A 13577-nucleotide genomic window follows, 5' to 3' on the forward strand; every position below is an offset into this window, starting at 1 on the left:
CTGACTTTTAGTTGATCTTCCTGGATCCTTTTCCATCTTTTTCGAGTCTCTCAGTCAGATGTTTCTCTTCCTCTGTTCAGTTCTTTTCCATGTGAAGCCATGATGCAGACATAGATAGACCTAGTCCATAGGTCCAGCACTGAGAAAGTGAAGGGGAAATATTCAACTTGTCAATGAGAAATACTGAGAGATGATACGAAATGAAATCATTTGAGATTTGAGGTGATCTTACTTCAGTTTATTCTGTAAAACACTATCAATAAAACAATAAATATGAGGATCTCCATCATCTTTTAACCCTCCTGTTGTCTTCATTTATGGCAACAAAAAATATTGTTTCCATGTCTGAAAATAATTCCAAAAATTCGGCAAAAGAATTCCCCAAATTTCTGAAAATTTGCAAAACCTTCAGGAATAAAATTCCAATAATTCCTTAAAAGTTTCCACTGAAAGTTTTATTTTAAAAAATCCCCCAAATTTGGCAAGAAAATTCTTGTAAAAATTTTCAACAAATAAGTAAAAATCTTCCCCAAAAAATCCTAAAAATATCTAAAGTGATTCCATATATATCAGTAAAACTTCTAATATTTTCATTAAGAACATTCACATAAAAATCAACCAAAATCCACTGGATTTTGGTTGATTTTTATGTGAATGTTCTTAAAGAAACATTTTTAGCATTTCTTTTTTTCCACCAAAAAATGTTCAAAGATTTCCCAAAAATGTTGAAAATGTGGACATCAGAAGTTTCACTGTAATTTTTTTTCTCCACATTTTCCAACTTTAAAACGGATAATTTTGACCCGCACGACGACACAAGGGTTAAATATTATATTCATAAACAGCAAATAGGCTTTGAATCTGAAATTGAACTTTCCTTCGATGGAATCATTTCGGAAGCATTTCCTCCGACAGCAAAGAAGCCAAAACATTCCGATGTTGAATGGACTGACTTTACTACAATTCTTGAATGAAATATGTCCAATGAGTGCTTTAATCAGCAGAAAGAACCAAATCTAAGCATAAAATCATGACATTTTATCTTCATGTGTCATTCAAAGATTTTTCCAAAAATACAAGATTCTGTCAAAGACCAAAAACTCTGCCAGGCTCCGTGCAGATATTAAATCCTGACGGAGAGATTTCAGGTGAACCGCAGACAGTGTTTCCACCGAGCAGAAAGAATAAACACTGAATGTGTTTTACTGTTGGCTCAAAGACAAATGCAGTCATCAGGAGCGTTTCCATGACGACAGAAAGTGTTTTTGTTTCATCTCCTGTGATGGATGAAGGTTTCGGGAACATCTCTGATCTACAGGATCTCTGACTTTACTGTTGGTCTGAAGCTTCTGCTCACTTCAAACCCATCAGAGACAGCGACGTCACACAGACACGTTTCACTGATCAGAATCTGGAGATAAATCTGGAGCCGGAAGTAGACCTCTATGTGTTTTCATAATAAAAATTCCAGCCTGGAATAAGCTGCTTTACAGAACTGATGCAAGTAATAATCATAATAATAATGGTAATAACTTTTTATATAGCAGCCTTAAGAACAGCTTTCACAAGGTGTTTTTACAGTCAAAATATGCAACACAGACAATAAAGTAAGACATAAGGAGATGAGTCAGAGCAGTCGATTAAAATAAATAGTAAAAATGATAGTAACTTCAGTGAATAATTAGCTAGATTAGCACTCAAATCAAACAAAAGGAATTACTTAGTTTAAAAATAAAAGAATAAGACTGAGGGTTAAAAGTTAGAAATTAAAAATCTAAAAAATCCATTAGAATTAAAGATGACATCACACCAAAGTACCGGCCGGCGAAAAATAAAACAAAGGAGAACATATAAAATAAACAGTACATAAATACAGAACAGAAAACTAAAAGTAATTAAAGCTAAATGTAAACCTCACATAAAAGCAAGTCGATAAAAGTGGGTTTGAAGAAGTGATTTAGAAGAAGTTAGTGACTGCATCTAATATTAGCTTTTCACAAATTGATCTCTGAATGAGAAGTTCCATTCCTTTATTTTAATAAAACTGCCAACAGATACATAAACATGTGGATAAAATATTATAGTTGCAGCTGATATGTGTGTTGGGATGTACATTCTGTTTAATTCCTCATATTAACCCCTGTGCAGTTTGTACTGTTTTAATATTTTTTGTTTGTATTCTTTAAATATATTTAAATTTTTTTTGTCCACATGGTGGGATTCTGAGAAACTGCATTGCACTTTTCTCTGTACGTCCTGTCCATGTAGAGATACCGACAGAACAGTTTAGTCTGACTTTGGTTTTAGTTTAATAGTTTAAAGATTAAGGCTGAGCTGGTTGTATTAATGCCTTGGTCGGATGGAGTCCAGATGTTTGGTGAGAACCAGACCAGGACTACCACAGTGGATGCAGAGTCCTGACAATGAAGCACGGAGGCACAAAACCACCACAAATGGATGCAAAATGACAAGTAGATGCAAGGCAAAGACAAAAAGACACACGATGACTACAGAAAAATAAAATTAACCCTTGTGTCATCCTGCGGATCAAATTGACCCGTTTTAAAATTTAAAAATGTGGAAAAAAGCATATTTTCACAGTGAAAATTTCCACATTTTCAACATTTTGGGGGAAATTTTTTTGTTGGAAAAAAAGAAATGTGTTTTTAAGAACATGCATTAAAAAATCAACCAAAATCCGGCAAATTTCGCTGGATTTTGGTTGATTTTTTGTGTATGTTCTGAAAAAATATATTAGAAGTTTAACTGATATATATATATAGTCACTTAAGACATTTTTAGGATTTCTTTGCAAGATTTTTACTCATTTTTTGAAAATAATTACAAGAATTTTCTTGTCAGATTTGGGGGATAGTTTTAAATAAAACTTTTCAGGAATTATTGGAATTTCTTCTTGAAGGTTTTACAAATTTTCAGAAAGAGTTTTGGGATTTTTTTCAGACAAGGAAACAATATTTTTTGGTGCCTGTAAATGAAGACAACAGGAGAATTTTTAAAAAAAGCAAAGCAGAGATACAAAGGACATTTCATAACATCAGCCTACCACAATGGATGCATGGTCCTGACAGTGAAGAAGGGACATGCAAAATACCACAAACAGGAGAGGAATATCGGCCACACTCAAGTTTATTTTTGCTTTTATAACTAATATAATATAATATAATAAAATATAATATAATATAATATAATATAATATAATATAATATAATATAATATAATATAATATAATATAATATAATATAATATAATATAATATAATAATTTGTATTTGTAACCATCAAAAGCGCAACGACAAAATCACGTCAGTCTGCATGCTTTTATTTTGAAGGTCTGGGACGGAAGCGCAGTGTCTTTTTGTGTTTAGTGTGTGCGTGTGTTTTGTGTGTGCGTGCGTGTGCGTGCTGGAGGCGCCACGTCGGCAGAAGCTGCAGCTTCGGTGTGAGCAGCACAAGTTTTTCAGCTGTGATAAAAAGCAGCAGCAGAGTTTCAGAGTTTCACGGAAAAAAAACAGAAAAACGACAGAAAGCTGCGAAACTTGGAGCGGAACAGTTTGTTGAGGGAGCAGCGGTGGAACCATGGTGAAGGTGAGTCCATCAGAGATCTGGATGGAGGCAGGTAACAGGATGAAGCAGGATGAGCTATCACAGAATTATTATTATTATTATTATTTTTATTATTATGATTAAAGGAGGATGTGGACGCATTTCTGCTCAGAGAATCTCAGTCTTTACCTGAAGATGAACCTTTAAAACTCTCCTGAGTCTGTTCTGGGACTTTAAAGAACAGTTTGTGAGTTTACCTGTACATTAAAGGGTTTATTCAGCAGCTGGCAAGAGGAGAACGTGGAACACCTGAGTGACATCATCACCACGCTCACCTGTGGAGTTTTACTCGCCTTTAAATATGAATAAACACCTCGAGTAGTTTAATTTAACCTGGAGACAAAGGATGCCTTTAAAAGCTGATTTTAACTCCGGTCAGCACATAAATAATCCAGAATATTAGCAGAAATATTCATCATTTCTGTAAAAATCTTTTTTATGATTTATGAGATCTGCTGAGAAACGAGGACATCAACACCAATATTCACCAGATTCTTTCGTATCAGCAGCAGGAAAAAAATCGGAATCTGAAATTAATTTCAGATTCAGAGTTGGTGGATTAAGTTAGGCGTAAAACTCGGACTCTGAATCCAAAATAACATCTCCGTTCTATTCTAAACTGTTTCCATAGCTTTAAATGAGCTGCCACCAGCCCCGCCCCCTTCAGGAAGAAGACTTCCTCTGTCTGACTTTCTACCGTCTAACTTTCTCTCAGTAAATCTTTTTAGTTGCTGTGTTTGCTGTCAGATGACATTATAAAATCAGCTTTTAAATGAAGCTAACTCATGTTAGCATGTTAGCATTTCGTTTGTTTCATCCTCGTTCTGCTGTCTGACAACAGAAACATCTGGAAATGAGAGTAACGTTATTGTAGTTCAGCTGGATTAGAATGTAGTTCAATGAGCTCAAAGAGCAGGAGAGAAGCTAACAGATGCTAACAGATGGAAACATGAAAACACCAATGCTAACATTAGCAACATTACTACTACTACAACCATTAAAGCTAACATTAGCAACATTACTACTACTGCAAACATCACAGCTATCATTAGCCACATTACTACTACCACTACTAGTACCATCAAAGCTAAAGATAGCCCCTTTGCTGCTAGCACTACTTTCAAAGCTAAAGTTAGCCACATTACAGCTACCACATCATAGCTGACATTAGCCACATTACTACAACTACTGCAACCATCAAAGTGAATGTTAGTCACATTACTTCTACCATCAAAACTACAGTTAGGCGCATTACTATTACTACTGCTATCATCAAAGCTAACACTAGCCACACTACTGCAACACTACCGCAACAACTACTATCAAAGCTAATGTTAGCCACATTACTACTACAATTACTGCTACTACAACCATCAGTACTACTGATAATGCTACTACCACTACTGCTACTGTTACTACTACTACCACTGCTACTCTGACTGCTACTACTGCTACAACTACGACTATCAAAGCTAATGTTCGATTTGCTACATGATGCTCTAACACTAAGGATCCTCCTATAGTTCTAGCTAGTGCTAACGTTAGCCAAATTAGCCTACAGCATGCTAACTCTAGTGCTAACATTAGTCACATTAGCCTACAACATGCTAATTCTAAGGATCCTCCTACAGTTGTAACTACTGCTAAAATTAGCCACATTAGCCTACAACATGCTATCTCTAAGGATCCTCCTGTAGTTCTAGCTAGTGTTAACATTAGCCACATTATCCTACAACATGCTAACTCTAAGGATCCTCCTACAGTTGTAACTAGTGCTAACGTTAGCCACATTAGCCTGCAGAATGCTAACTGTAAGGATCCTCCTACAAATGTAACTAGTGCTAACATTAGCCACATTAGCTTACAACATGCTAACTCTAAGGATCCAGGAAGCAGGAAGTAAATAAATCTGGTGGACTCATTCTGATTGGTTCACCTGTAAACAGTGAGGGGGTGGGGCTACACAGAGCTGAACCCCTATTGGTTCCTCAGTTTCTACATCGACATAATAACAGCAGTGAGTTCTAATGTTCACAACCTCTAAGTCTTTAAGATAAACAAAAAGGTTTTTTTACCAAGCTGAAAATGTGTTTTCTGTGTTTTACAGAATGTGAACAACGTCAACGTGGAGCCTCAGCCGGGGACCAGCGAGGCCTCGGACGGAGACGAACCTGCCTACAGTCAGCCAACAGACGGTAAGAACCAGTAAGAACCAGTCATTCTATAAACGGTAAGAACCAGTCAGAACTAGTCAGAACCAGTCAGCCTGTAGACGGTAAAAACTTGTAAGAACCAGTCGGAACCAGTCAGCCTATCGACAGTAAAAACCTGTAAGAACCAGTCAGCCAACAGATGGTAAGAACCAGTAAGAACCAGTCAGCCTACAGAGGGATAGAACCAGTTAGAACCAGTCAGACGTTAGGATCCAGTTAGAACTAGTCAGACGGTGGGATCCAGTTAGAACCAATCAGATTGTCGGATCCAGTTAGAACCAGTCAGAACTGGTTAGATCCAGTTAGAACAAGTTAGAACCAGTCAGACTACAGACGGTTAGATCCAGTTAGAACCAGTCAGACGGTTAGATCCAGTTAGAACCAGTCAGACGGTTAGAACCGGTTAGAACCAGTCAGACTACAGACGGTAGGATCCCCGGTCGAGGCTGAACTCTGGAGCATCAGGAGGGAATATGGTGCAACCTGAGCTCACATGTTGCTGCTATTTCAGACTCTGCTGGTTTGTCGAGGGAATAAGTGTGTTTGTGTAACTGCTGTTAGCATCGCTGCTCTGTCCAGTCTTTAACTGGCATCGTTTCTGGATGAAGCTTCCAGTTCTAATCACCGTTTACTGACCTGCAGAGGTTTAAAGGTTCTGGTAACTTCTCAGCATCCTTCTCGTTTTAATGGAGTTATCACCTCTCTGAAGCTAAAATGCTGCGAGGCTTCGTTTGAAGAGGAAAGAAGCTAAAACTCACCAGAGACTACACTAGAAAAAATCTGAACCACTGTGTTAAAAACACTGGACCTCTGGAAGGTTCAAAAGCTGTGAAAATCACAGCAAAAATCTGGAAATAAAGATATTTTAGCAGATTAGTGAAGGTTCATTTAAGACCATACTTCATTAAAGAACATTTTTTAAACCTACAGATTTTTGACAGAACAACTGCAACCATCAAGCTAAAGTTAGCCACATTATTAGTACTACTACTAGTACCACCATCAAGCTAACATTGGCCACATTACTACAACTACTACCACCTTTAAAGCTAAAGCTAGCCACATTACTGCTAGCTCTACCATTAAAGCTACAGTTAGCCACATTACTGCTACTACATCAAAGCTAGCAGTGGCCACATTGCTACAACTACTACTACCATCAAACCTAAAGTTAGCCACATTACTGCTAGTACTACCATCAAACCTAAAGTTAGCCACATTACTGCTAGTTCTACCGTCAAAACTACAGTTAGCCACATTACTACTACTACATCAAATTGGCCACTTTACTACAACTGCTACTACCTTCAAAGCTAAAGTTAGCCACAATACTACTACAAGTACTGCTACTACCACCGCCAGTACTTACTGCTAATGCTATACCACTGCAGCCACTACTACCACTACTGCTACGACTGCTACAACTATGACTGTCAAAGCTAATGTTAGTCACATTAGCTACATGATGAAGTGGACATTATTTACACTTTTGACCTGTTTTTTACATAATGTCAATTAATTTAATTTTCCAGTTATACTGTGGGGCAAATTGACCCGTTTTGAAGGGAAAAAAATCTTTTTAAAACTGTTAAAAGTATTTTTTTGGTTCAAAACTTCTTCTGCTTGTCTTATAAAGTGAAATCAACATTTTGAAGTAAAATAATTCATTTCACATATTTGCACACCCTGAACAGGAGAGTGTGTTAATTTTTCACTACATAAAAAGAAAGAAGATTCAAAATGTAAAATACAATTTTTAAAAAACAATGTCATGTAAAACTATCATTAATGTTCCTGACAAACAAACCTAATTGGAGGGTTTACACGATATTATGTGTAATTGAACAAAACAGGACAAAAATTGTAAAATAAAAGCGAACTGTTCAAAAAATAACCGTTCAGAATTGTTCCTCTGATTAGTGGTACTACTGTACATCATGAGGCTGACAGCAGGTAGTTTCTGTCCTTATCTAGAATAAGTTGTACAGTATTTTTAAAACAAGAACCAGGACCTGGTTTAGTCCAGACATCTGAAAACCACCACAGACCTTCTGACCCATGTTCAGTTCCACACGTCTGAACCAAACCTGGGAGCTAAAGACTTCCTCTAAGGTCCTCTTAAGATTTACAATATTCACACATTTGTCCCCAAAATAACTGGAACCAGAACCAAGTCTGACCCTTGAACTGGTGCATAAACACCGACCAGAATGTTAGAAGTTTGAAGACACACTAACTTCTACTGAATGTTCTTCCTCAATGTTCTGCATCCAATCTAACTGTGGATTTCTGGGGTGGTGAAGTTCTTGATTCTTCTTGGTTCCAGACTGAAGTCTTTCAACATCGTCTGAGGGACTGAGGTGAACTTTAGTCAGACTTTCATGGTGACATTCAGTAGGTCAAAGTTTCCACCAGTCTGATGGAACTGTTCATCTTCTGCTGCTTGAATCTTCTGTCCAGACCTCAGTCCCTGGTCCCTGAAAGTCATCAGGTCAAATATCTAACTCGTTTTTACTTTGGTTTGTCATAAAACACAGTTTACAACAGCAGTTAGTACACCTCTGTGGAGTATCACTTAAATGTCAAAAGATTCCAAACTGAATTACCTCAATGACTGCATTATTTTCTACGTAGAACAGCAGAATATTTCTACTGAACAACAAAAAAGAAACTCTTCATGAAGATAATAATCAAAGTTCAGCCCCAAAGTAGAAACTAAACTTAGTCCAGCTGTGATTCCAGTCAGTCCAACTGATGAACATGTTTCTAAAATGAGCTGAGAACAGAAGAACGTTCTCGGTTCAGGACCTATGGACTGGGTCTATCTATGTCTGCATCATGGCTCCACATGGAAAAGAACTGAACAGAGGAAGAGAAAAATCTGACTGAGAGACTCGACAACGATGGAAAAGGATCCAGGAAGATCAGTGAGCAACTAGAAGGAGTCATAGTACCACTAATCAGGAGGTCTAGAAGGAGTCATAGTACCACTAATCAGGAGGTCTAGAAGGAGCCATAGTATCACTAATCAGGAGGTCTACAAGGAGTCATAGCACCACTAATCAGGAGGTATAGGAGTCATAGTACCACTAATCAGGAGGTCTACAAGGAGTCATAGTACCACTAATCAGGAGGTATGAGTCATAGTACCACTAATCAGGAGGTCTAGAAGGAGTCATAGCTACCCTAACTCTAACCCTGTTATGTTTCTCAGGATGTTCCTGTTTTTTTGGCGTTTTTGTGATGTAGTGGAGTGTATTTTCCTGCGGAGGTAGGTCAGTGACATTTAGGATTTCCATTTATCCAAGGTTTTCCAGCAGAAGACCACCTAGAACCAATAAGATGGATGTTGTTCACTTCACCTGTCAGTGGTTTTAATGTTGCGGCTATCTGTGTAAATAAATAAATAAATCAATAAAAACCCGGACTGTGTTTGGACATCATTAAAGACGGTTTCAGTCCAATGTTTAGATGAACTCTGACTGTCGGTTCTTCCTGTGGTTCCCTCCAGACTCCGCTAAGGACCACGGGGCAGCGGCGCCGCCTGGCGTCGTCTGGAGGGTCACCGGCGGCCTCTTCAACGTCACCAAGGGCGTGGTGGGCGCCGCGGTGGGGGGCGTGGCCTGGGTGGGCGGCAAGAGCCTGGAGATCACCAAGTCGGCGGTTACCACGGTGCCATCGGTGGGCGTCGGCCTGGTGAAGGGCGGAGTCTCTGCTGTGGCCGGCGGCGTCTCCACGATGGGCTCCAGTGTTGCCAGCAAAGTCCCGTTCACGGCCAAGAGGAAGGACAAGGCGGAGTGACGAAGATGATGATGATGATGAGCCGACAGAGATGCTGATCTCCGACTCCACGGTACCTTCATCGGTTTCTAAACTCTAAACACAGAACAAGAAATGCTTCCTGGAACGTGGTGACTTCCTGTTGAATCTCTTCCTGTTTACAGCCAGACTGAGCATGCTCAGTGCCGCTCTTCACTCTCTCCAATCTGCACGTCTGGTGAAATGTTTCTCAGTTCCCATGCTGATTTTTAGTCTTTGTTTTTTATTTTTTGTGATGTTATTGAAGCAATGTTGAAGAGGTGTGTGTGTTGAGGAAGCTGCAGATCACCTGCTCAGGTGTTTTCTCAGCTTCCTGTTGTGAAATATTCTGTTGAAAGTTAAAACGCTGCAGCGATCGACTGACTTTTAGAAGATTTAATCATAAAACGATGAGCAGCCGGACCTTTAATCAGAACTCTGAGCTGCAACATTTGGATCTGAGGGACGGAACGATGTCCTGTATGTTTGTACTGTTATTTTTCAATGTATCAATAAAGTTCATTATATTCTGACTAGATTCTGTCTCAGTGTTTGAAGGTAAGTTAAAGATTTAGACTTTGGAGGTTTTATTATGAGCAAATATTCAGTTTAAATCGAATGTTTACTCCTAAAACAATGGATTTTAATGGGTTTTTTTTTTTAACAGCGAAGCTCAAAAAATATAAATAAACCATAAAAATACAGGAATTTTTCAGAATAAAATACATTTTGTGTCCTAAATTTGAAAGGAGCTCGTTGTGTTTTGGGGCTTTTTAATGTTAATTAAAGGATGTTTACATGTAAAAACTATGAAGTTGCCTTGAATATATGGTAATATAAAACAAACAGATGAATATACATTATTAAACTTTAACATTTTATCTAATAGAATCTTTGTGAAATAGTGCTAAATTTCGCAAATGTGCTTGAACAGTCTTGATAGTTTTTAATTTTTTTTAAATGGTTATTTATAGTTGTAAGTTTTTCTTTCTTTCAAAAATACAATCAAAATTTAAAAAAAAATCAATTAAAGTACAGATTTTTTTTCACAAACACTTTCATTTAACAGTTTTAATGTGAAAACTTCACTTAACAAATAAATCTGAACCAGAACTTCTCTTCTGTTGTCACTGATGGCATATAATTTTAGAAATATATTTAAACTTAAATTTATTAGCATTGTTTAATTAAATTAATTTTAACTGCGATAAATTTGCAGATGTATTTCAACAGTCAGGCCTGTTTCTTAAAATAATTTGAAATATTTGTCTTTATTCAGCTGAATAAAGACAAATATTCAGATTTATTATGAATTATTCTGACTATTACTGCAGTTTGCCACAGTCCCTGTTAGCCTCAAAACCTCCATCATTGTGCCTAAGAAATCAGGAGTGACCTGCCTGAACGACTAGCGCCCTGTTGCTCTGAGTCAGGTGATTATGAAGTGCTTTGAGAGGATCGTCCTAAAGCACATGAAGGACGTCATCCTGCTGGTCTGGATAAATATCAGTTCACCTGCAGGGAGAACAGATCAACAGAGGATGCAGTCTCCACGGCCCTGACCCACCTGCAGCTCTCTGACACCTATGTGAGGATGCTGTTTCTGGACTTCAGCTATTAATACGGCGTGCCGGACAAACTGACACTGAAGCTCCGTAACCTGGGACTGTCCACATCGCTGTGTCACTGGATCAGGGACTTTGAACAGTTTTTTGATGGAAAACAAATGTTTAAAAAAATTGTTCACAAAAAAATCAACCAAAATCCAGCAAATTTCGCTGTATTTTGGTTGATTTTGATGTGAATGTTCTTAAAGAAAATATTAGAAGTTTTACTGATATATATGGAATCACTTTAGATAGTTTTAGGATTTTTTTGGAAGATTTTTACTCATTTTTTGAAAATATTTACAAGAATTTTCTTGCCCAAGTTGTTTTTTGTTGTTGTTTTTTTTTTTTTTTTTTTTAAACAAAACTTTTAAGGAATTATTGGAATTTTCTTCCTGGAGGTTTTTCAAGATAAAAGTTCCTTGAAATAATTTTTTTCCGTGTTTTGAGTGGGACATTTTTTTCCAGTGCAGGGCTGCATTCAGTCCAGCCCTCTTCACACTATTCACCAGCGACTGCATCTCCATCCACTCCACAAACACGATGGTGAAGTTTGCTGACGACATCACCGTAGTGGGTCTCATATCAGACAATGATGAGATCCTCTACAGAGAGGAGATCCAGCACCTTATTCAGTGGTGTTCAGAGAACAACCTTGTTCTGAACACCAACAAGACCAAGGAGGTCATGGTGGACTACAGGAGGTCCAGGAGGACTACAGGAGGTCATGGTGGACTACAAGAGGTCCAGGAGGACTACAGGAGGTCCAGGAGGACTACAGGAGGTCCAGGAGGACTACAGGAGGTCATGGTGGACTACAGGAGGTCCAGGAGGACTACAGGAGGTCATGGTGGACTACAGGAGGTCCAGGAGGACTACAGGAGGCCATGGTGGACTACAGGAGGTCATGGTGGACTACAGCAGGTCCAGGAGGATTACAGGAGGTCATGGTGGACTACAGGAGGTCCAGGAGGACTACAGGAGGCCATGGTGGACTACAGGAGGTCCAGGAGGACTACAGGAGGACATGGTGGACTACAGGAGGTCCAGGAGGACTACAGGAGGTCCAGGAGGACTACAGGAGGTCCAGGAGGACTACAGGAGGTCATGGTGGACTACAAGAGGTCCAGGAGGACTACAGGAGGTCATGGTGGACTACAGGAGGTCATGGTGGACTACAGGAGGTCCAGGAGGACTACAGGAAGTCATGGTGGACTACAGGAGGTCCAGGAGGACTACAGGAGGACATGGTGGACTACAGGAGGTCCAGGAGGACTACAGGAGGTCCAGGAGGACTACAGGAAGTCAAGGTGGACTACAGGAGGTCCAGGAGGACTACAGGAGGACATGGTGGACTACAGGAGGTCCAGGAGGACTACAGGAGGTCCAGGAGGACTACAGGAGGTCATGGTGGACTACAGGAGGTCATGGTGGACTACAGGAGGTCCAGGAGGACTACAGGAAGTCATGGTGGACTACAGGAGGTCCAGGAGGACTACAGGAGGTCATGGTGGACTACAGGAGGTCCAGGAGGACTACAGGAGGCCATGGTGGACTACAGGAGGTCATGGTGGACTACAGGAGGTCCAGGAGGACTACAGGAGGTCCAGGAGGACTACAGGAGGTCATGGTGGACTACAGCAGGTCCAGGAGGATTACAGGAGGTCATGGTGGACTACAGGAGGTCCAGGAGGACTACAGGAGGCCATGGTGGACTACAGGAGGTCATGGTGGACTACAGGAGGTCCAGGAGGACTACAGGAGGTCCAGGAGGACTACAGGAGGTCATGGTGGACTACAGCAGGTCCAGGAGGATTACAGGAGGTCATGGTGGACTACAGGAGGTCCAGGAGGACTACAGGAGGTCATGGTGGACTACAGGAGGTCCAGGAGGACTACAGGAGGACATGGTGGACTACAGGAGGTCCAGGAGGACTACAGGAGGTCATGGTGGACTACAGGAGGTCCAGGAGGACTACAGGCGGTCATGGTGGACTACAGGAGGTCCAGGAGGACTACAGGAGGTCATGGTGGACTACGGGAGGTCATGGTGGACTACAGGAGGTCATGGTGGACTACAGGAGGTCATGGAGGACTACAGGAGGACATGGTGGACTACAGGAGGTCCAGGAGGACTACAGGAGGTCATGGTGGACTACAGGAGGTCCAGGAGGACTACAGGAGGTCATGGTGGACTACAGGAGGTCATGGTGGACTACAGGAGGTCCAGGAGGACTACAGGAGGTCATGGTGGACTACAGGAGGTCATGGTGGACTACAGGAGGTCCAGGAGGACTACAGGAGGTCATGGTGGACTACAGGAGGTCATGGTGGAC

The 13577-nt window shown here is 40.1% G+C and overlaps 1 protein-coding gene across 1 annotated transcript; it reads left to right on the forward strand.

The window, feature by feature from the left end:
- Positions 1–3408: 3408 nt before the first annotated feature.
- zgc:153675 (uncharacterized protein LOC768179 homolog) lies at positions 3409–10167 on the forward strand. Its single transcript, XM_023262118.3, has 3 exons — positions 3409–3605; positions 5731–5818; positions 9348–10167. The coding sequence occupies exons 1-3, from the start codon at positions 3597–3599 to the stop codon at positions 9635–9637; spliced, it is 387 nt and encodes a 128-aa protein (XP_023117886.1). The 5' UTR covers positions 3409–3596; the 3' UTR covers positions 9638–10167.
- Positions 10168–13577: the final 3410 nt, after the last annotated feature.

Source organism: Amphiprion ocellaris, chromosome 5 (assembly GCF_022539595.1).
Source record: "Amphiprion ocellaris isolate individual 3 ecotype Okinawa chromosome 5, ASM2253959v1, whole genome shotgun sequence".
Classification (NCBI taxonomy): domain Eukaryota; kingdom Metazoa; phylum Chordata; class Actinopteri; family Pomacentridae; genus Amphiprion; species Amphiprion ocellaris.

Excerpts from the sequence above, each read along its gene's own strand:
- zgc:153675 (XM_023262118.3), top strand. Across the intron at positions 5,819-9,347 it reads CTACAGTCAGCCAACAGACG|ACTCCGCTAAGGACCACGGG; the intron begins GTAAGAACCAGT and ends GGTTCCCTCCAG.